This window comes from Pagrus pagrus, assembly GCF_965226575.1.
Source record: "Pagrus pagrus genome assembly, chromosome: 5".
Lineage (NCBI taxonomy): Eukaryota > Metazoa > Chordata > Actinopteri > Spariformes > Sparidae > Pagrus > Pagrus pagrus.
Genome location: NC_140189.1, coordinates 15,968,378 through 15,992,955, shown reverse-complemented (window position 1 = coordinate 15,992,955; position 24,578 = coordinate 15,968,378). Strand labels below are relative to the sequence as shown.

Here is a 24,578-nt window from a genome sequence, read left to right as displayed (position 1 = left end):
TCGGATATTATGGAGCCATTTTATGATTTTTTCTTTAGCTGTTTATTTCCTTTAAAAAAACAAGTCCCCGTCTACTTCAGTTGTTCAGGAGAATGCTGCAAAACCGTTTTGCTGTGAAGCTCGAGAACTTGACCCGACTTTTCATCGGCATGAAGGTGAGAGGATAACGTCTGAATTTAAATTTTTTGGTGAACTTTTACTTTAAGCTATATACACCATTTAAAAACCCATTGTATTACATCAAAATGTCACACAACGTGAAAACAAGGGCGTTTTTCTGTCAAGCTGACATGAAAAAAAGTAAAAGTATTCATAATGCAGTGCCCCCAGTGTCAGTTTTATATAATTGGATTATTACTGATGCATTGACATGTAAGCAGTACTTTAATATTGTGTAACTGATTTATATCCTTTTGGTGGTTTAGCCTTCAACCAGTGCTTCGTATTTTGTAAACCAATCATATGTGTTGTATGTTAAATCAAATAAAAGTAGTGTGAGTAAGAAGTGTGCACAGATCAGCCACGCGTCACTGAGTGTTTACTTCCGAATGAGTGAGTAAAGGTGAAAACAGAGTGGTGAGGTGTGAGGCAAAGTGCAAGAGCTGTTTGAGTCATTAACACGTTCTCTGATAATGGCATGAGTGTGAGGCCCAGAGGAAACTTCAAAACACACACACACACACACACACACACACACACACACACTCACAAACATGCAGGCCAGGTGCCAGGCCACATGTTAAAGCAGTTTGTCCTCCACTCACCTAACCTCTGCTCCTGTAAGACAGAGGCCTGTCAGGGAGCACATGCCGATGCAATGCCCCCGTGACCCGTGTCTGCACACACTTGTGGCCAAGCAGTATGCACACACACACACACACACCCACACACACACACACACACGCACACACACACACACACACACACACACACACACATAGAAATGAACATGCAAATCCACAGAGGCTCCTGGTTCTGTCATCACTCCTGTGATCTAATGCTTGGAGACCTCTGATCACAGCAGAAGAGGATCCCACAGTCTTGGCCCACGTTTAAAACAAACTTGTCGGTGTTTCCAGTAAAGAGGATGTCTTTGAGACAAAAAGAAGAGGAGACCATGGTGGGCAGACGAGAGGAGAGGAATTTCACTATCCCTGAGGCAAATAGTTGAAGCAGCGTATGCCTGCTTGATAGGGCAGTAGAAGAGCGCTTAATAACTGTTAAACTGCCCTCGCTTTTCACATTACTCACTCAGTGTAATTCAATTTCAGCCACAGCTGGTTTCACTTTCAACTTTACAGCTGAGCTCAGTCACGTCCCATAATCTGACCTGATAAATAACCAGCTTTTATTGAGTTTGCAGAGAAAATAGCGTCCAGTATAAACCTTCACAGGAGACTCGCTGAGCCAAATACGAGTGAAGGCTGGAGGGCACAAAGCTGACAGAGGACCGTGTGTGTGTGTGTGTAGGTGTGTGTGCATCGGTGAGCGAGTGTATGGCTGCTATTATTAGGAGATAACTGACGCATGTGTGTTTGTGTGGTGTGTGTGCCGTGTATGTTAATCTAATGAAGACAGCGTATATTTACACGTCCCGACTCTCTGCCGAGCGTTTCTCCTGTTTCAGGATGCTATTTCACATGATTGGAAACAAATGACTTCAGGCTCAGGTTTCTCTCCCTTTACTGCCTGTCAATCACTCTGGAGCGGCCCAGAAACTTCCCTCGCTGTGTTATTACACAGTCGAATCAGCACAGTTCCATGTTGTTTCAGCCACCACCTTCAAGAGGATTATGTTGACACATTATCAAGCAAATTAACGATGTGGGGGGACGGACAGCGTGGTTAATCATCGACAGGCTGATAAAAGGTTAACTCAACAGTGGTTTTCAACCATCTTTGGGGTCTAACGAATTCGAAACAATCGTGAAGCTTCATAAGACAAGTAAGACCGGTATTAAAGGAGCAAATATAAGCTTTTACAAACTAGATTTTCAAGATAAGCAGTGTAAAGAAATTCGAAAGGCGTTTGATAGGCTACTCGCTTTCTTTTCCAAAAGTTGTTCCTGATTTTTGAAGCTTCAGCCAGTTAGCTTAGCCTAGCATAACAATTGGAAAAGGGGAAACAGCTTACTCCGTCCAGCAAAATAAGGAACCACCAAGCACACGTTAAAGCGTTAAAATATAGGAGGTTACTGCAGCTAGCAAAGAAATAGCCTGCCATGTAGCACATTTAAGTTTAGTTTTTTGTGTATGAATTAAACAAATTAGTTATGTATCTTGTTTTTATCCAATATCTTTGAGAAAACAGGGAGGATCTTTCATCAAGGCGCTGTGTTTGATAGCCACACGTGGGTAAAGCAAGAGCATTTCACATTTAGCACGCTGTGCAGACTGTTGCAGTAAGCTAGCATCAGCCATTTTTCCACAACAAAAAAAGCCATGTAGTCTTACAAAAACAGCATGCTATTTTACAATACAAATAACCAAGGCAAAGCATATGTTACGAGCTAAGGGACAGATAAGAAATGCACATTTTTTTTAGTAGACATTAACTAGACTACTTCTAAGCATTGCTAACGTGTCCCACATTGTCGCACACAAACGTAGCCTTTGTCCCACATTTAGTTTGTTTGTAGCGTGTTATTTGGAGAGCTTTAAAAGTGCTGGTAGCTGGATTTTTCTTAAGACAGAGCCAGGCCATCTTAGGTTAAGCTAGCCAGCAGCCAGTTAGCTTAACTAGTTTCATAGCTAGGTAAAAGATATTTCCCATAATGTCAAACTATTTCTTTTACAAAATATACTTTTTAAAGGGGCTCTGTGGGACTTCCGTGTTGTGCTTAGTTTATGTTAGCAGACTCCATTGATCAACTAACGTTAGCTACTGCATCTCTGTTAGCGGGGCGGAGAGAGGCACCGAGACGAGGTACTCGAGAAAGTGAATAAAGTCTTTTGGACTGTCGCGGAAAAAACAATCCGAGTCCTTCACAAAGAAATCCAAAGTCCAGCGGCATTAAACAACTTCATCAAAGGCCAATAAAAAAGTGGTACATACATGTAAATTGCTATAAATTGTCACATAGAGCCACTATAAATTGAGTAGCAAATATATATACATGCACACACACACACACACACATACATATATATATATGTATATATATATATATATATATATATGCTAATCAAAAGTTATTTACTGCAATAAGGAAATATTTGCAATAAGGAATAGCAGTATAAAGACACTAATGATAAGAGGTGCTCCTGTGGTCTTTTATGTAAAGTGTGTTACTCTGTTGGAGAGCAGCAGGTGCAGAGTTCAGCTCTCCTGGTATGAAAGCAATTTGTCTAATTGAAAGATCAGGAATTAGTCTGGAGTTTAAAATGATTGTGCCACACAGCCAAACATGGAAATGACAGACAGTATCAAATAACCAGCACAGATTAGGCCTGCCTGCAGACAAAGGGCAGGCTGTCTGATAGCAGCGCACCTGACCACGCGCCCAAACACGGGCCATCCCCTGCCCGAGTCTCTCAATTAACTCCTTCCTGCTATTTCCACGTCCAGCGCGCATTAGCTCACTGCCATGCTCGGCCATGACAAGTAAATTGCTGTTTGGTTATGACCGTTTGTCGGGAAACGGGCCATTTCCCCCGCTTTGCCTAAACCGCTGCTTTCTGCTGAGAGGGAGATGAGGGAGGGAGGGATGGTGCAGGGTTTTGAGTCTGAAATGAAGGCAGGAATTATCACATCAGCGGCTGAACGGGCGTGCCCCCGTTGGTAAGGACAAAAAAACACAGCATTATGTCGGCCCACAGGAGTGAGAGGTTTTCATTCGGGCACACTAGAGTTTACTTCTCTGAAAACCTTCCACATGTCTTCACACAGCAGTATTGATTTACTGTTGATCCTGGAACAATGTTACAACAATGACTACAGTAATGATGGCACGGCTGCTTTAAGCATACTTTGGAGGGAGCCTTATTCCGGCCTCGTTATAAACTGTAAAGGCCTGTTTAGAGTAACTCTTTCACCCCCATGCGTCTTTGATTAGTCCTGTTATTGGTAATAAAGTACAGGAATGGAAACTCAGCTGTTGTTCTTCCTCTAAAATCACAGAGACCTGATGAGCTCATGTTATTAGTCAGGGGTGGCCGAGCCCGAGTTTAGAGCCTCGAAGAACACAAAACACACTTTGGTTCAACGTTCTATAATTACAGCATAATATCCGTTGTATCGCAAGAAACACTCGAGCGCTTCAAAGGGGAGTTTTGCAGAATATCTTATTTTAAATCACTTCTGTTGCACATTAGCACGTATGTGTTTCTGTTTAACATTGAAATACACCTCCTATTCACGTGAATACAACTGGAAAACGTGGAAAAGGTTTCCTTTTGCACTTGGTTTATACCAGGGATGCCCAAACATTTCCCTCTGGAAAACTGCAACTTAATGGTGAGACGTGAGCCAATTTAAAACACCTATTATATATACTGTATAATTCCTAATAAATCCTAATTTCCCTTAATTGACTGACTTCTGACTTAACTGACTGGGATTATGAGAAATAATAATTTATATATATATATATATATATATATATATATATATATATCATAATCCCAGTCAACAACATAAAGGGATATATATCAAATATTTAAAGCATTTTACTTCACAAAGAATAAAGCGGCATAAACATTAACATATTCTTTAGTGAACTTTAATTTCTTTTTTGCTAGAAACATCTGGCGGGCCAAATTGAACCATACAGGGGGCCAAAAATTGGACCATGGGCCCCACTTTGGGCAGCCCTGGTTTCTACACAGTGTACGTATGGAAAAAAAACATTTGAGCGCTGGTGTATGATCTGAACAAAAAATATGAAAAATACTTTAATGGTCAGTTTAACAGTCATTCTCATGTTATATTACATACCTCAGGTCCTATTGCTGGTGCTCTTTGGTAGTAAGTAGTTAAGGCAGAAACGTGTTCCTGCTGTACACAAATCGTGCTTTCTGTCCCGAATAAAAATCTGCATCCTGTCTACATTTTCTCTTCACTGCAACGTCAGGCTTTCTGGAGCAGCTCGTGATCTGCTTCAGGTTTAGTTTAAGTGCTGGTAAATCCAACACAACCGTACAAAACAGTTTTTAAATACAAAGAAAAGTCCCCACAGACTCAGTTCTGTTTTTATTGCTCCGCTGAGAGAGTCAGCCCTCTCTGTTTTGTTGCAATAAGCTTTTGGCTTGTTACACTCAATGGGCCGGAGCCTAAACGTGCGGTCCAGCTGTCAGAGGCAGTGGTTGGTGGTCGGGTGCCACGGAGACTGGCGCAGCAGACAGTCTGTGGTGTCTTCGGCTAGTTTGGCGTGCCGGGAAATAGCTGTGAGTTGGGGGCTCAGGGGGAAGCTGTAGCGGTAGAGACAGTAGGGGCCCGTAGTGTCGGAGAGATGAGGGAAGAGAGACGGCCCCTGAGGGCTGAGGGGGCCGTGGAGGGGGAGGAGGCAGGAGGAGCTCCCCAGAGACCCGTGTAAACATGGGTCCCTACAGTGAGGAGGCTTCTTCGCCTGCAGCGCTGAGAGGAGTGGGAAGTCTGTCAGCGGGGACAGCGGGGGAAGGCCTCTCAGTCGGTCTGCTCCCAGGGAGGAGAAGGCTCTGCTGGGCAGCGGGGAGCTGGGCGATGTGGCGGAGGCCTTGCCGTAGAGAGGAAGAGCGAGGGTGTGGAGGGCGGCGTCCTGGCAGGAGAGCGGCGAGAAGGAGAACGGCGGGAGGGATGAAGAGGAGGAGAGAGGGAGGAGAGTCTTCACACTGCTGGTCGGCGACCCTGAGCCTCCTGTTGAAAAAGACGTCAGCCTTGAACGACAAAGATAAAAACAGGCTGGATTTGAGAGGTAATAGGAGCTGAAGTACCTTGGAGCTGTATGGTGAAAGGCTTGAAGTCTAAGCTGAGAGGGCCTCTCCAGGGATACGACTCCAACAAGCCGTCCAACACTCCCCTACACACACAAACACACACAAATATACTGTAAAATGTTATTCCAGGTATTTAAATATTAGTCCTGAGAGGTGTGAAATTCTGCACTCCACAGTTCGACTTCATTTGAAGGTTTTATGTGGTGTCACATGTCAGTGGTTGAACCTTAAATCCCTCTTGGGTCCTTTAGTGTGGATGTTTGGTGAGGTTTTCCGTACCTATTCCTTCCTGGATCTCTGAAGCCCTTGGCGAACGGGTTCCTGTCGATCTTCAGTTTTGTGATCTTGCCAGAGAGAGAGAGAGAGAGAGAGAGAGAGAGAGAGAGACAGACATGGGTTAGAGTCAGAGTGGACGTGTCAACCTGTGATGTGTTAAGCTAACAATGAGCTCAGCTTTACGACAGCACGGAGAGCCGGCAGAGCTCTCCCACAGGGACTGCATCTCCCAGCAGCACCCAGGGCGATGGGCCATGTCAAACAGGGCTCTTGGAGGTCGTGCAGTTTTATTTGGTGCTTTAACGGGCTGTGGACTCCAGCAGTGGGCCCAGTCACAGCTCGTTATTGAGTTTCTGTAATAATACATTCGCTGATCGTAAAATGAGCCTTGATGAAAAGAGCTGGCAGTCCCCGCGGACGGCTCCGTTACTGGAGAAATGGTAGCCAACAGCGGGGTCAGCTCCCCTGCACGGGAACACACACACCAGCTCAGAGAAACCGGCCCGGCAGAGAATCAGGACGCTGCAATGTGTGATCTTGCTGAGACTATCACGATGTTCACATTAAAACATTTTCACGTGACAGAAAGCAGGCCTCTTACTGTAAGAAGTAAGACATTGAGAAGTCTTGAAATTTGCTCTCTTAATATTTCTTTGAAACATCAAATAACCAAAGATTTTACAGGTGATATATTGTATTCTTGCATTTAATAAAATGCAACAGTTTCTAAACCCTCTCGGTCAAATCCTGTGTTTGTGATGAAGTATTTTACTGTTCCCCAGGACGGATAAAGGTTTCTACCTGTTGATTCTGATAGGCTGTGACTGTGGTGAACTCCGTTTCTGGGAAGGAGAAGCTGTGCACTCCTTCAGCAGGCAGCGACTGGATCTGGGACAAGTCCATCCGAGGGTCATGCCGGATGATGTGCACACGTGGCTTGTACTTATGCATCGACTGAAGGATTATCTGGATGAAGGGTTGATGAAGATGGATGAGGTTTAACATTTCATAAATTGAACCACAGTTTTATTATTATCTTCAAGTTGAACTGCAGAGGAACATTCAGGGCTGCAACTAATGTTAAATGTAACTATGAATAAGTCTGAAGATTATCTGTTTTAATTAACCGATTCATCTTTTTGTTTGTGAAATGTCAGACAATAATGAAACATATTCATTACAATTTCCTAAACCCAGAGGGGACATCATCAAACTCCTTTTTTTTAATCCAAAACCCAAAGATATCCAGTTTACTGTAACATGAGACAGAGAAGCAGAAAATCTTCATAGATGAGAAGCTGGAATCATGAACATTTAAACCAAAAACAAACAAAACAAACTAAATAAAAACTGAGAATGTACAGTATCTCCGCCAAGGCCCAACAGCTCCCTTTAATTCAAACAAGCCTAATCCAATATCAGACTTAACCCATAACTGCTCAACTACAATTTAAGATCACCAGATCTACGATCCACATCAAACTGTACTCACTCATAGATACCAGTGACACAGACATGCCTGATTTTTAAATGCAGTATTCCCTGTGAAAATAATGAAAATGTTGAAAAATGTCCTATCTCAACATATAAAGAAAGTAAGAAAAAAAAGCTCCTGGATCCGTCTGTTTTGCCGGATCCTGACCAAAAGTTATTGGGGTCTATTCTGGGCCGAGACTCATCCGTCATCCAAGTTTGGTAGAAATACGCTGTGTATTTTTTGTGTAGTCCTGCTCACAAACCAACCAACAAACAAACAAACAGATACAAACGAAGTTGCCATTAATTTTTTTCGTCACGTTGTAACTAATTGTTTAATCGACAATTTTTTAAAGCTCTACAGTCAACAGCTAGTTGCCCAGTAGTTTTAAGGATATTGATAAAATGTCAATTATCAAAACATTTTGAAAAATAAATATGTAAAAACATGGTGTAAAATGCAAATAATTTCAGTTACATAAAGAACTACAGTAGGTGATATTTTTTAATATAAGTAAGTAAATTAAGGTAATAATATGATAGAAGGAAATATTATATACAGCACATAAGGCTTCTTAATCCATGAAAACACAATATTACATTGAAAAACAGTTTTATATTTCATCACATACATGAAACTAAAATATTTACCTCAAATGTGCCATTTAACAAATAAAGCTAACAAAACCTCAAATTAATTTAGTGTCATACAATATTTATTAACTAACCAATTGTTGAAAATTGACATCATTTTAATTTTGAGATCTCAAAAAAAATAAACGATCATGTTTGCTTGAAGGGGCTCAACTCTGCTAAAAGAAACTCATCTGAGCTCCTCCCAAAATGTTATTTTGCAGTTTATAGTGTAGCTTTTGCTGTTTGTCTATATTATTGTTATTATTATTATTATTATTATTATTATTATTATTATTATCATTTTGCATATAATCCTTGAAATAAAGAGCTAAAGCGAAATGAACAATTTGACTGCTGTTGAGTTGTTGTTGTTGTTTGTTTGTGTTTTGTTGTTATTTTTTTACGGGTTAAGGCAGAAGCCAATGAAAAATCTACACGTAATAAGAAAACATAAAGTTTCACAAGAGAAGGCAGCTTTTTCTCTAAACCAAACACAACAGCTCGACCGCCAAATTGAAGCCAAACAACAGAATCCATCAGCTTCAGAAAAGGTAACAATCATCACTTTTCCACTTGTGTTTGAAAACTCAAACTCCTGCTTCTACAAACTCCCGAGGAGGCAAAGTTCGGTTCTTAACTGACCACAACAACAGGAGAGACTTTTGTTACTGAGCAGAGAAGGTTCAGCTGTGGTGCAAAAGCAATTTCTCCATTCCCTCATCGTCCGCCAGAATAATGAATCGTCCAAACACACACTGTGGTTTTATAAACACGAGGATCAAGTGAAAAGCCTCCTGTAGCCTCCCCAGTCACCACATCTGTCACATCTGCACATCACTGAACCTTTACAGGAAGTGCTCGAGCTGAGAGGGATTTCCACTTCCTCTCTCCCTCAAACACGTGCAGACTTCCTAAATATTGTGCGTGTGATATTCAACATGTGTGGGACAGAAATCAGAGCAGGACTGAAGCTGCCAGTGAAACACTGACAGTCACACTTAGAGAAATATAGAAATATTTCCATCTTTAACCAGAGGAAGCTGCGCATGCTCAGATGGGTTACCTACATGTCCCTTATCGTCCATCTCGTTGTTGGTGAGCTTGACGCGGTCGAAGCTGATGACCTGACGCATCCACGTCTCTCCTGCGCACGGCGAGTCCGGGTGCACGTAGAGCCGCGGAGAGATGCACGAGTGGTCCGTGTTTCCCGCCACCATCCACTGCGAGCTGTGGTACACGTACCTGCAGGGAGCGTGTGCACGGAAGTAAATAAACCAATAGGAAAATAATGAGTTTGATCCATTTATTACGCACACACACACCTGTAGCGTTTGGAGTCCACTGGCATGACGTCCATGGCAACGTAATACTGCTGGCACGGGTCAAGATTGCGCACTTTGACGCGCACAGATGGAAACATCCTCCTGAAGAGACGAGAGAAGAGTCATTTCCGAATTAAATATATCTTCAGTCTTTCTTAAAGCAGGTATAGAGATGGATTTCACATCCCAGCACCGCGCAGACAGGAGACCGGCAGCAACAACACGAGGCAGAAACTTTCCTCCTGCAGCGGCCAAGTTCAGAGGAAAGTTCAGGGACCTCGAGGGGCCACGAGGGCATCTTCACAGCCGAGATTTATAGCGAGTGTTCCCCGTAATTGAATAAACGGAACTTAGATTTCAGCAAGTGGTTATGTCCCAATAACTCATTTCTGGGAAAGAGGAGGAAAGAGAGGAAGACGCACACGGCTACCTATCAAACTCCTCTGAAAGGAAGACAAAGTTCATTTAATGGACCGTGAACATCTCTGTCAGAGGTTTAGTTCTGTAAGTGATCGTCCCGGATCATATAAAATAATATGACTGAGTCAGACAACATTTAATTACTTCCTAAGTTTGACTCAAACCTATAAATCGGCCTCAGGCGCATTGTTTATTATTATATTTATTATTTTAACAAAAACGCACAGACCATGAAAATAAAATTGTATTCCTACGCACGAGTCTAATCATAAACAAATATAACACACGCAAAAACACAGTTTCTAGTAGTCCATCATCCATTAACCGCTAACGTTCACCTCATTTGTTTATTAAATGTAAAAGTGACCGTTTTACACCTGATAACGCGCACCTGTGGCCGCGCGACGGTTCATGTAAATGTCACGACACTGATAGTGACCACTCCAGCTCGTTTTACATTCATATCAGACACTTCAACGAGGAAACGAGCGTGTAATTGTAACGGATTAGAAACGAAAGAGCCTGCTCGGACGATTTATTTTGAAAGTCTTCCTCGTTGAAACAGCGAGGCCCGGCCTGCAGAGTTCAGTGTGTGCGTTTGTTTCTGGGATTAAACTGAATATTTGTAACACTTTTGTTCATCGTATCCGGAGAAATGATCGAGATTTATTTTCTTAAATCTTAAATCTCTACAGGACTTTTATTTTCTTCTCGTTTTTAATCTTAATTCAGAGCTGAGTTAATATGATCATGACTAGACGCAGTACTTTTGATAACAAGTTTCTAATTTTGCAGTCCTGTCTGAACTCTTCTCGTACCTGCCGGCTTTAGTGATGATCATCTCGGTGCCGATCTCATAGAACCTCTTCCACAGCTCGGAGCCCTGCAGCTCGACACGGACCTCTCTGTCCGGCCGGCAGTCCCTCTCCTTCGGCTTGTCCTCCTCCCCGCTGGGGTTCGCCTCCTCTCCCCCGGATCCGACCGTCTGTCTGACCGGCTCACAGGAAGCGTCCTCCGTCCTCCTCCGCGTTGAACCTGCTTTCTTCATCTGGCTGACTGGATGTTCGTTCAGGCCTGTGAAGGGAGCAAAGACAGGGAGGAGAGAAGCATGTAGTACTTGCAACCATGCAAAATACGTTAGCTGCAACTTAAAGAAGCTATACTGTAGATCGGGGCTGCCCAACGTGGGGCCTGCGGGCTGAAGTTGGCCTATCAAGGTTCGATTTGCCCGCCAGGCTTTTCTTTAAAATAATAATACTAATCATTTAAACGTTGTCTTTTATTTTTGTGATGTTCTTTAAATATAAAGGATTACTAATCCTCAATTATTGGTTATAATCTGAGCACAATGGATAGAGAGACACTTCAGGAAGTCAGTCATCTCAGGGGCCTTGGGATCCTGGTACTATGTTGCATCTTAACAATTCAATATAATGGGTGTTTGTGTTTTCCACCACGAAGTTTTAGTTGTGTCCCTCCAAAGTAAAACAGCTTGGGCACCCCGTTTTAAGAAAAAGGAACACGCAGAATGTTGCTCCAGTTTTCTTTTAACATAAAGAATATTTGCAAAACTTTCCCCCCTCGAAGATCATTTTATTTGATCATTTTGTTTTTTAACTCATAGAAAATAAAGAGAAAGTAAATTGTGAGACTGTAATAAATGGATGAAATATGCGTCTAATAAAGCACAATATCTCCCAAACTGCCGACTGCGTGGTGGGTTACGTTGTGCCATTCGTGCGTAAAAGGCGCGTATAAACAATAAGCTGTTATCCAAAATCCATCCATCCATTTGCCTCACCGGTGAAGATGCTCGTATCGCTGTCGGTGTCCGCAGCTGAACTTGACTCCTCCGACACCTTCATCCTCTTACAGGGTTTCCCGACCAGCGCCTCCACCGAAAACGCGTGAGCCCGAGAACTCAGACCCTGCATCGTTGCTAAAGATCCCGTCTTTCTGCGCTCTGAACTGAACTTTGACTTTGTCCCGCGCAAGATTCAGTGCCCGAGCTCATTCAGCGCAGAAGCAACAGCAACAGCAGCAGCAGCAGCAGCGGCAGCACCTCAGGGAGCCCCTCTTCTCTCACGGCGGCTCCTTGACGCTGCGTAATTGATCCGGTTCGTTCCCATGTGTTCTCCGAGATGCGCGTCCTCATCCAAAATCCTTGATTATTGGCACGCCTCTCCTCCTCGCAACAATATCTCCCCCTCTCTCCCACTTTTTTTTTCTGTGTCTCCCCTTTTGCTGTCTGTCTCACAGTGGGCTTGTTCTTTTGGTTCCACTCTGCGCGTCACGGGGAGAGAGGGAGGGAAGAGCGCGGCGTGTATTCCTCCACATGGGCCTGCGCTGCAAAAAATATCCATGCTCATATTCATGTCGGCCTCACATCTTAACTTCCTGAGACAAATGAGAAATACATGCTGCTGCAAAAGTGAAATTAAAAGCTATTTTGTTGTCTAAAGCAATCCTTTTTTTTTAAAATCTTTCCTTTTGGAACCACTTTGATACAGAATGAGGCAGATTACTCTGTCAGTTTCAGCAGGTGTAGTCAGATTAAAGAGAGCGCGTAAATTCAATTTAACTGCAAGAAAGTAGTTCGATTTTTCGATTAATTGCCATGTTCCTATAAATTGAATAAAAATAATGACACACTGAGCAGCAGATATTTTTTGCAGTGTTCACTCTGGCCTTTGAGCATCCAGGACAGCCAGCAGCAGCATCTTTACGCGCGCTGACACTGTGAAACGATGACGCAGAACTGTCAAATCTGGATTATATTTTAGGTTTCTGGGATTTTTTGGAGTTTATAACGCAGGTTCAGCGGATTTAAAATTATCATTCAGAATGATAACAAAGAAAATGACACGAAGCACCGTCTCCAATGTGATTTACCTCAAATTCGTGCAGCACATTTCCTCTCATTTTCGAGCCCAAGCAAACTTTTTAATTGACCTTCGTTTTATTCCCAGGTTGGACATCCGATAGATAAATAGAATGAACATTTGAGAGCAGCGGAGGCGGAGCGCATAGGCCCAAATATTTAAGTCTTTTAATTCGGACCATCTGGGAGCTGAAATATCTCCACGAAGCTCTCTGCGCGTCTGCTGAAACTAACATTTCCTATATTCATTTGCAGGCTTTCCTTAAAGCGCTCTCTTGTCTCCCGTCCCTCCGGTATAGAAGTGGGATTTTTCTTTCATTTCTTTTTTTTTTTTTTCTCGTCTTTGCGGTGCCCGGTGATAGTGTGCGCCAGTCTGGTTCTCATAAGTGCGGAGATCAGATGGAGTTCGGCGCACAGGGGGGAAACTGGGCCGTAATGACAGCTCGGGATTATTACATTACTGCTCGACATGAAATAGATCCGCTTTACACAAATAAAAGTCAGCGAAGGCTCTATTTAAAATGTTTTTTAATCACATGATATAATTGCAGTGAGGAGAAAACAAATGAGGGCTGTGTTTACGGCACGGTTGGTTTGCTTGCTGATGGAAATCTCTGACAACAGCCGGGAAATGGAGAACTATGACCAACCGGAATCACATGCTCTCTGTCATCATAACCTGTTTCAGGCCTGCGGCTTGGATTTATGTTTACTCTTTCCTTACTTGTCCTTTTCTTTCATTCAACGCTGTAACAGAAGTGCATCCCGGGCCCGCGGCCTGGAGGCGGCTGTCTGCTCCTGAGCGCGCAGCCCTGTGCAGTTTCCTCCCCAGTCAAGTCTGAGAGATTATTTTCCATGTTGTCTTCAGCAGTCAGCTCATAAATCTTCGTCATGGGATTACGGGATGTCAGCCGAGTGATGACGGGCGTGCAGGCGAGGTGATGCCTGGAAACAGGAAGCTGCTCCTCGTTGTTTGATTCTTAATCCAGCGCCAATCTGCGTTCGTCCCGTTCAGGGATGTTTGGCACACGTGTTTCCTCTTATTAAGCGCAATATGCGCGCGCTCGGCGGAAGCAAGAGACTCAAATCCAATTTGGCGCGGGCCTCAGGTTTCCGTTAATGCGGAAGTTTGATCAGCAGTCAGGCCTTCAGGCCGCTCGCATGGTGTTGATTTGCGTGTCCACCGCCTGATTAATACTCATTGGTGAATAATTGGTTTGCAGGTGGGGCTCAGTGGTAGGCCTTGTTATAACGCAGCACATTCATCATGAAGGTAACTTACACTTCAGTGGCTAAAAGGCATTTGCTGTTCAGATTTTTTTTTTCTATTTCAACACAAACGCTTTGTTTTATTCCCACGTTTCACTGACTGACACCTAAAGGCGCAATATGTAAGTGTTTTAGTTCAAAGCATTTGAAAAATGAACTAAAATTAGAAACAGAACGTGAAAAAATAACAGTTTTGACTTATGTAGCCTAATGTGTGACTGACATATGTACTGAAGTTAGCATGCTAACCAGCTAGCCCTGTTGTACCGTCAGCTCTCCCCCTGTGTGGAGAAGCAGAGCATTGTACTGCTAATTAAACGGCACCTACAGCAGGACGTATTTTATCCACCTAAAAGAGGCACACCTAAAAAAAAATATATCCGTTTAACTGTGTGCTATATTGTGAACATTTTTGCCGCTGAAAGTCTGAACCAAATAGCTTATCAGCGCAGTAATGCAGTGTGCGGCAGGCACAGCTGCACTTGCGCGTAGGAATACAGATGTTGTGCGGTTGAGGGAATGTAGTCTCAAAGGAAAGGGCTGTCTGATGGCAATGTAAAGCGCCAAAAACTTCCAAAATATAACACACACTTAACTGGATGTATATATTTATTTAGGTGTCTTCTTTTAGGTGGATAAAATACGTCCTGCTGTCACTCCCCCAATGCTCTGAGCTCCCAGTATGGACGGAGTAAGCTAATACGCCCGCTAGCTGCAACTGAGCTTACTAGCTAATGGCGGCTAGAGTTAGCAGCAGTAAGCAGTTATTCTGGTGATGTGCTGCCCACTTTTTGTTCGTGTAAATTCAACAGGTGACACATTTTTACATATTGCACCTTTAAACTGAAGTATGTGTGTGTGTGTGTGTGTGTGTGTGTGTGTGTGTGTGTGTGTAGTTGACGGCTTGGTGCCCAAAAAGTAATCATGACCAGCCTCACACTCTGCTAGACGTCTGTCTGTACTCTGTACTGTATATGTGCACATGCTCACAAATTAATGTGTGTGTGTGTGTGTGTGTGTGTGTGTGTGTGTGTGTGTGTGTGTGTGTGTGTGTGTGAGTGTTTATAAACAGGCCTGTCTGTCTGTTGCTCAGTGCTGAGTGGATGTGACGGGGCCCCCTGATGGTTTGTTTTGAGTTGGATCCTGATGCTGAGCAGTGAGAATGTGTGTGTGTGTGTGTGTGTGTGTGTGTGTGAGAGAGAGAGAGAGAGAGAGAGAGAGAGAGAGAGAGAGAGGGTTATTCTGGGCATGGGCTGCTGCAGCGGATGCCCACACACTGCCAAACGTCAAACTTCCACCAGCCGTCCGCCGTGACATATGTGGAGTGTTTGAATATAGAACGCTGTACACACTTAGTGTGTCGTGGCGCTAATGGGATGTGAGTCCTCTGTGCTGGACCTGAGTGAAGCCTCACCTGTCATGTGCTAATTGTTTCCAATGCTAGTTGCATAAATTAGATCTGGAAAACCTCCTCTTCAGTGAGAAATTCTAGTAGTGCACGGGCTGTTTGTTATTTGCACGTGTTGTTACTTTCTACCATTTCTACTTTAAAGACTACTCCTACTTTAGACTGTGCCAAAACATCCACATCTGCTGAGACAAAGAAGGAGATGAGAGCAGAAACAGAACAAAGTCAATCAGTCAGAGCTTTTTACAACATGGCCCATTACAGAGTGACAAATTCCTTCGACCCTGACATGTCATCAGCTCCGTGGTGTGTGTGTGGATGTGTGTTTGCATAGTGTCACATCTGCTCCTCATAACCCTTTTCTTGTCCCTCTCTCGGGGGTACAGCTGTCTGAGGTCCAGAGTGTCTCTCAGCCTGTCGGGTCCCTGCAGGGAACCTCTCTGTGAGTCTGCTCATGGCTTCTCCAGCAGCTCTACTGGAAGAGCCAACGTGTCGCTGATCACATCCTTCTCTGCCTCGTGTTTTCATCTTGCCCCTTGATTTGCTGTTGAGAAGCCTCCAAATTCTCTCTTCCAATCAGCTGTTTCTGAGAAAAATGGATGTTTATGTGTGTTTAATCTGATTTGGCTGCTGATGACAGAGAGGAAAATCTCACCCTGAGGACCTCGTGAGAGACGAGTTTCAGCTGGCTGCTGCTACGATCTGTTTTACCAACATACGCTGCTTTATCACCGCCCTCCTCTTAATAACAATCAATATAATTAAATGTACAGTATCTGTCATACGGCATCTAGGGACACTGAAAGTGGAGGTCGGCGAACTGCAGGGCGCCGCAGGAGTGAAACCTAAGACTCGGAAACGTTTACCTCGTCTCATGGTCAGTGGTTTTTTGAATGGGTTTTTGGTTAGGTGCCTGAAATAAGTCTGTGGTTAACAAAAGAGTAAGTTTTGTTCTGCAACGTAAAATACTCCAGTAAAACCCCTTTAAAAAAGGCAGTTGCTCACAAGCAGCTATGTGAGACAGAGGTTGTGGGGGACATTAAACATTATAACGCCGAAAACTGAGACACACTTTACATCTTTACAGGCCGACTTTAGTTGCAAACCACTTGTACTCTAACTTTACAACTTGTAGACTGATCAATTTATAGAAAACGTATCGTGGTGGTGACAAAGTGTGGTTCGTTTATAGCCTAACGTTAACTTTTCCCTTCTGGAGATTTCATTTACACTTTAAAATCATTAAAGTGACCCTTTGTGAAGATTATCTTCCTGAACAGAACGTTTAGTTTCATAAATGTATGTATATAATCAAATTATCCTAAATCCAGTTGAAAAATCCTGCAGGCTTTTTGTGGAGGGCACCAGGTTGATGCTAACTTCCTGGTTAGCTTCCAAAAATACATCATCCCTGCAGCATTTGCTAGCTAGCTAGCCAACAACTCTATTGTTTATATTGCTGATTCGTAGCTAGATTTGTCGGCTAGATTTTCATTGGCAATGGTGGTTATTTATTTATTGTTAAAGGGCCCCTAGCAGCAGAAATTACATATGGCGCATTTAAGCCTGCAATAAAGAGTAAAGCTGGTGACGCTCTATCTCTTCTTATTTTACACAAACAGGAATTTACCAAAACCAACATTAGATCTACCTTACTCAGACATATTTTCTGTTTCTGTGATATATCTTGTTTCTATAAAACTTTTGAAAGCACGCCGATCACTGACTGACGTGTTCCTCACATAATGGGCATTGTTTACTTTAATTTAATCCCACACACACTTTGCTGCCAGAAATACCAGAGCACCAAACCAGCAGCTGAAAGTTGTCCCCAACAAAAGCACTATTTACTCCTTTTAAAAAGCTAAAAAAAAAAACATTTACATATTTGGTTGCAATCATTGGACTTGGAGCTGAGCGGCACAGACAGGCTTGGAAAGAGTCAGAGAGACTAAGTCTCTGTTGGTTTTGGTTCTTTCGTGGGATTTGCGACTTTATGGATTAAGAATAATATTCAGCTGTTCGGATCAGCTCTCAGATCCCGAGGTAGGCCGGTCCAATGTAAACTGGTTGCTCCTTGTCAGCACTCAGGCAACACATTTCTGGATTAATTGCAGCCATTTTATGACTTGATCCACACTATAATAATACAATAATAAATATGTCATTACTCATTCTGTGCTGCTATCCAGCACCTTTCCTTCCCCTCTGTGCAGCACCTCTGCTCTCGGGGGCTGGCATCACTTGAGGAGCCTGGGCATGAGGCCTGGCACTCCCGCCTCCCCCCCCTGCCCACAGTGTAGGAAGATTTAATGGCTCATGTGCCACGGCATCCAGCCCTTACTGGCTCCCTCTGCCTCAGCCAGGCCGGGTGGGTAAAGGGGGATGGAGGCAGGAGGAAAAGAGGAGAGGAGAGCTTCATCTCTGCCAGAACTCCTCCTCCTCCTCTCGCCACAAGTGTGTTGTGAATTATCTTCTCTCTCTCTTTCTCTCCCTAAGCCTTAAGTTATCCCTTGCTACTCACCCTCTTCCTATTAAACACATATAGATCTTCATCTGTCCACAGCGCTTTCATGAGGCCCGCTGTGAATCCAGCTCCACAGCACAATTCATCTCACTTGTTTGGATAGCTAATTCTTTTTGATGAAAATTGCCTCCTCTCTCTCTCTCTCTCTGTCTTCGATTCTCGCTCTCCCCGACTGCCAGAAACCGTGTGGTTAATGGTTGCGGTAAAAAGAAACAAAAACAGCCGTAATTGATAATGAGAGTCAGACTCTGCATGTGAGGATCGCCTTCTCTGTCCCCTCCGTCTCATCAGCTGAGCTCGGAGTGACAGCTCAGCCAAGCAGGACTCTTCTCAGGAGGATGTCAAGGGATGGAAAACCCATCCACAGGGTGCTAGAGTGCAATTTCCTAATACCGTGAAGTGTAACTAGCACATTATGTCGGGCTGTTTGGATGAAACACTGCACAAACGTGAACCATGCCAGCACTCAAACAAAAACACACTTTCACGTCGTTCGACTGCTTCAGCGCGAGTTTGAAATGTGTTGAAGGCTCCTCACGGCGTTGTAAACATGCATGGCGAGGGGAAGTAGTAATTATTCAGGGGATAACCACGGTTTTGTGCGTGTATGTGGTTGGAGGTTGTTGAGAGACCTCACAGTCACACGTGTCTTTATCTGTTTTTGTCCCACTGAGTGCAATCACTCTGAACACAGATATTTTATTTTTTTTTATCAAAGCCACGCCACAGAGGAGGGGAATTATTTTTAGATTGCCCTGATAAATGAGGGGTTTCATATATCTGGATGTGGTCGAGGGGGGAAGAAGAGTGAAAATGTCGGAGAAAAGGGAGAAAGAGTTGAAAAAAGAAAATCTGGCACAACCACAAAAGCTTTTAAAACAACATGTGAAAAATCTGCAGTTCTTTAACAGTTAGCTTGTCATTTTTATTTGCCTCTTCAGATGGTGGCAGCGGTTGTCTTTCAGGCGGTGCCAGCTGGGATTGGCTGCTGGCTAGAAGGCGCAGGCCTGGCCCCGGGTAGCACTCTTATTATCATCACCACACACTGTAATTCACATGTCAATCATGGCCCGGAGCAGTGCGGGGTTGAGGGGAGAGGGGCTGGTTAGAGGGGGCCGCCGACTAGGGTGATGGGCCGGGCGGGGCGGGGGCTACGCGCTGAATACTTCCAGCAGGCCCTAATCGGACCTTTCATCCCTCATCTCTGCAAAATGAGCCTGGATAGGGGTATGATTGGTTATACAGGGCTGGCCTGATCTGAAGAGGGGGGCTGTGCTGGACTGGCTGCTGTAAGGATCGGAGTGACCTCTGAGGGAGGTTAAACTGTCAAACCTTAGCCAGTCTGTCCTGGCTCGAGTTAGACTCTCGCCGGGGTTGACAGGATGATGAACAGGGCAAAGAATGAGAATAGAGGAAACAGTGTTAATGTAGCAAGAATTCAACGTTTGAACGCTAACAGTGACATAATGAAAATGTCTGTTAAGGCTGGAGAACTGTTGGTCAAGGCAAAGAAACTGTGTCCACTGGAAATGCTTTGGTTTGAACGAGAACTGTTGATTTTGCACGAGATGTGTCTTTGTTACAGTGTGATCTGCTCCAGATTGGAGCAGGTTGCACCATTCAAATTTATATTCAAATTTAGCCTACCAGCATTTTTCCATACATGTCAGGGTGAACGCATAGATGCATTCAAAATAGCAAGTGTAAGTGTAATTGAGACACAATCTATGGGTGTGTTCATGAATCCAATCTGACCCTCTACAATAAAATGGCAGCGTGGCTGTCTAAAGAAGTACAGCGTGCTCTTCTGGATGGATTAACAAACGGGTCGTTTGTAGCGCCGGCTTAAGGTGTAATTTGTAGAATATGGCCAGAATGCGAAGGTAGCTCCGAAAAACATATGGGGCAGCGTATCACCACATATATTTGCTGTCAGTAACTAGCTACCGTTAACTAATTAGCACATTGCTCAGTTAGCCGAGGAGCCAGCTCAGGAGAGAAGCCACAGAGAGTCGGACATCAGCAGCAGGTAAAAACGATCTGTAGAGCTGGATTATTTTCACATTTCTCTCTGCGGTGAATGTGGAAAGACGAACCAAGACTGTGTTGGTGAGTTTTATTCAGTTTACGTCCAGTTTGAATGAAGTGAGTAAATGACAGAGGAAAGGAAGCTGTCTTAGTTCGGAGGTTGTACAGTTGTATTTTTCCGTTCAATACTTCATTTATTGACATTTTGCGAGTTTGTTAATGTTAACGTACACCTCGGTTCAAACAAACAAGCTGATTCTGCTTGTCTGATGGAAGGATGGCTAAATAACAATCAGCATTTCAAGAAAACATCAACGACCAACTTCAGGAAAACAAAATTACCTCTTTGATTTGTATCCTACCAAGAGTGGGCTAGCTAGAGTCAGCTAATAGGAGTGCTAGCGACACGGCTAGCTAAGCTAACTAGCTGATGGCAGCTAGCTAGCAGCAGTCAGTGGTGATACGCTGCCCCCTTTTTATTTGGAGCATGAATTCAACAGGTGGCCAGTTCTTACATATTGCACCTTCAAACAATTACGTTTCTCCATTTATGCATTTACAAAAGAAACAAAGTAACACCTACATTAATTCATTGACACATTAAAAAAGCAACAGTTACTTGAAGGATTTAACACACAAAATGAGTTGCTGGTGAAACCAATGTCATCACCAGTGACTCACTGTGACTCCTGCAGACATGAAAATCCACATACATGTTAGTGGTTTTGACACCTATTTGTAAGCTGGAGAAACTAATTAATCCTGCGCCGGCACCGCTGAAGTCAGAAGAAAAACAAACATTCAACATCTCTTTAGTCATATTCAGATTGTCCTCATGTGTAGAAAATACATTTCACTTTTCTGACTTTATTCCCACACTGAGAGACTTTCTGCAGCTCCGTGGAGACACTATAATTTAAACTCTGCCGAAATGGGAACTCAAAAGTCAACATGCTATTTCAATCAAGAGCCCAGTTCGAGGCCCGTCATCCTGCCTGCCAAAGCGTGGTGTAACTCACACACAAACACACACACACGCCGAGAGCTCGGCTGCCAACGTGTGGTTTGCATTCACGATGCCTTAATGCCTTGTGGTTAGTGCTCTATCAGGGCCATGAGAAATGATTTATTAGTGGCTCCCGCCTGTATTTATAGATAATGAGCCTCCGTCAGTGTTAATAAAGAGATCCATTCTCAGCCTGGAAACACAGCACCTCTTTAAGGGATTACTGTCACTGCTGAACAATAGCTGGTCCTCCAAACATAGCTTTGTGGCGTGTGTACGGAGCAGTGTGTAAAAGCGTATGTACGTACGTTGTGGGAGGGATGGGAGAAACAATGCCTGTCTTTCTTAAAACAATCTTATTTCTTTAAAGAAACACATTTATCTTCGCACAAAATTACTTTCCTGTTATTGTGTCAAAGTTTTCCCGTCAAAGCTTTTCAGGCTCTCCACTGATCCGATTTTATAGAAGCTGGTGTTGGCAGTGACCACTCCTCATTTGCTGTGGTTCAGATGTTGGAGGAGAGCGAAGCAGCATGAAAAAGTGTTTCCCTCTTTTGTACTTTTATCTGTCTATATGTCACTCACTTGTACGCCTGTGTGTGTGTGTGTGTGTGTGTGTGTGTGTGTGTGTGTGTGTGTGTGTGTGATGACGAGGATGAAACGAAGACATGGAGACACATGAGCGCTCTGGCAGTGAAGTGTGTTTGTGTGACATCATTCTGTCTCCCTCTGGTTCCAATCAGCCCATCCTCCTCTTGTTAATGACACCTGATAGATTAATGACTGATAAAGAGTGTGTGTGTCCGTGTGTGTGTCTGTGTGTTTGGTAGGGGCCCACAGAAAGCCCGCAATCAGACGGCTCTCAAATTAGCGCTCCATAACTACATCCTGACCAGGGCTTAGACTTTGGAAGAGCAGGAAAGTCCTTCCAGACAATCACACAAACACACACACACACACACACGCGCGCACACACACACACACACACACACACACACACACACACAGGCTATCACTTTCATCCACAGTATATCACATCACATTTGTCTTCTCTCTGGCATGGTGAACTTTGACATGGTGAGAAATGGGGGTGGTGTTGGGGATGTCATCAATTTTAGCAGCTTACTCCTATTTCCTCCAACCCTCCCCCTCCGTCAAGCACACACACACACACACACACACACACACACACACACACACACACACACACACAATTACTATACCAATACAAAATTATGCTTTTAGGTATAATGGGTCATATGAAATCATCATCCAGCCCCGTGAGGGACCACACACGCAGCATAGCCACCATACACAGAGTTGCACGAATTTGATAATCCACAACTTTTTTCTGGACAGACCTCAAGTTATTTTGTTTGTAAGTAATAATACAAATAATAACGATGCTATTAATTTATGTCTGCATGAGTTCAAAGTTACACAAATATGATATGATCTGGTAGTCCTACAAACAGAGACAACACCTGAGGCAAATTTTAAGACCGATCCAACCTCTAGACAGGGTGACATTAGCCTTCAAGCTGCAGCATGCGGGACAAATTGACACAATGTTTATTTTTTTTAATACAAGGAAAGGAATAACTAATAAATAATTAACTGTATTACATTTGTTAAGTTTACAATGTGGGGCAAATAATTAAGAATTTGATTTAGACAGCATTTGTGTCACCTGCTCAACAACTCAGGAATCAGGAACACAGGGAATACACAAGGACCAGGAAATAGGCACAGGAGCACAGGCGACACATGGACAAAACAGGACTGACACGAGGATGAAAACAGACAAACTAACAAAGAGTAAGGTAACGACACAGGCTTAGATACAAACTAAACTAACGAGAGGCTGAGGTGCAGGCGGAGAGACACATGGAACAGGGCAGTGCTACCAAGGCTAATGTGAGACAGGTGTGGGGGGAAATCCGACTGGGGGGAGCGCAGGAGGGAAACAACACTGGGAACACAGGTGAGCAGGAAGTAGGAAGTGACAACAAACCAAAAAAACCCAAACCATGACATTAAAACAAAGGAGGTATAACAAGAGTTTCATTGATCAAGACAGGTACTTTGCATGAACATAAATCGCATAAAAAACCATTAAAATAGGAGGGGGGGGCTGTTGTTGCTGTGTACCACTACTTTACCTGTATTCACACCTGAGAGCTTTCCATTACACTCACAGTTTCCTACTTGTGGTGGAGCAGTTGGTACTAAAGTGTTTAGCTCAGTGGCACTTCAACAGAAGTTGCTGAAGGAAAGGGGAGTCAGTTTTCCTATCCTATCCCAGACTGGGACACGAACCGACAGCCTCACAAACGCGTCCTCCCCACCCTGCAGGCTACTAAAACCTTATTAGGGGCCTTTTAGAGTCCAGCTGGGACCGTGGCCTCGTGGCTCTCAGCCATCAGAGTTTCAGTCTGTCAGTTCTCTGTTGTACCCGCTGAATGATGTGGGGATAGTTTCTCTGAGCTCAATAAAGGAGCTGGAATAAAAAGCCTTCAAGTGACCTCTGTGTCATAATAGCAGAAAAACACAGATGAGTGTATCGTCAATGGAAAGGTGCTGTGTGTGTGTGTGTGTGTGTGTGTGTGTGTGTGTGTGTGTGTGTGCGTGTGTGTGTGTGTGTGTGTGTGTGTGTGTGTGTGTGTGTGTGTGTGCGTGTGCGTGCTTTCTGCTCCTCCTGTGAACCTGACAGAGGTGACGTCACTGAATCTGGAAGTGATTCGACCAGGCTATGATGCTATTGGCCACGATTCAGAAGAGGGTGCGTGTGTGTGTGAGTGTGTGCGAGTGTGTGTGCACGCTCCACCAACGCAAAGTCAACATGGTTGAAGTGTTCATGTAGCACTCTGGAGCAGTCTCATGATGATGAGGTAATTTCCCCAGAGTTTAACCCTCGGGAGCAGAACAGACATGCATCCATCCCCATCCTTCCATTCTTCTCTTTACCCTTTCATCCTCTTTGATTTTTCCACTTTTCCCGTTCTGCCTGCGCCAGTTACTTACTTTGAGTTGTCCTCCATTACACACATGTGTCACCCGCCTTTTTCTTTGCTTCAGGTCATACCTTTTGTCTTCTCTTTCACCCCTGTGCTCCAAAAATCTGTTCATTCCTCAGTATTTGTCTGTTTCTGTCTTTTCACCACCTCTTTGCTACTTAAGACAGACAGACTGGCACCAACATTAGGTCACATATTTAGAGAAAAACACCCATTCCTCTCGGATACAGTCATATAAAACTCATATTCCACGTTACATCATGTGTTATTTTATCCTCTATTAATGACTTCAACAACCCTAACACAAGTGTGTTCAGATTCAATGTGTTTGTAAGAAGATGTGTATCAGAGAATCGTTTTAATCAGGGTTTACCTTCAGGGTGGTATACATATATACAT

The 24,578-nt window shown here is 43.7% G+C and overlaps 1 protein-coding gene across 1 annotated transcript; it reads right to left on the bottom strand.

Annotated features, from left to right (window-relative positions):
• Positions 1–4,937: 4,937 nt before the first annotated feature.
• tbx22 (T-box transcription factor 22) lies at positions 4,938–12,064 on the bottom strand. Its single transcript, XM_084352423.1, has 8 exons — positions 11,845–12,064; positions 10,862–11,117; positions 9,624–9,725; positions 9,369–9,543; positions 6,991–7,155; positions 6,193–6,257; positions 5,911–5,996; positions 4,938–5,833 (listed from the first exon to the last, which is right to left on the bottom strand). Exons 1-8 carry the CDS (start codon positions 11,975–11,977, stop codon positions 5,292–5,294), a joined length of 1,524 nt encoding a protein of 507 aa, XP_084208549.1. The 5' UTR covers positions 11,978–12,064; the 3' UTR covers positions 4,938–5,291.
• Positions 12,065–24,578: the final 12,514 nt, after the last annotated feature.

What these genes read in the sequence shown, in the direction of transcription:
- tbx22 (XM_084352423.1), bottom strand. Translation starts at nt 11,977, where the DNA reads ATGCAGGGTCTGAGTTCTCGGGCTCACGCGTTTTCGGTGGAGGCGCTG. An exon ending in AGATGGACGATAAGGGACAT is followed by an intron (nt 7,156 to 9,368) that starts GTAGGTAACCCA and finishes CCCTTCATCCAG; the next exon opens with ATAATCCTTCAGTCGATGCA. An exon ending in TTTCACCATACAGCTCCAAG is followed by an intron (nt 5,834 to 5,910) that starts GTACTTCAGCTC and finishes CTTTTTCAACAG; the next exon opens with GAGGCTCAGGGTCGCCGACC.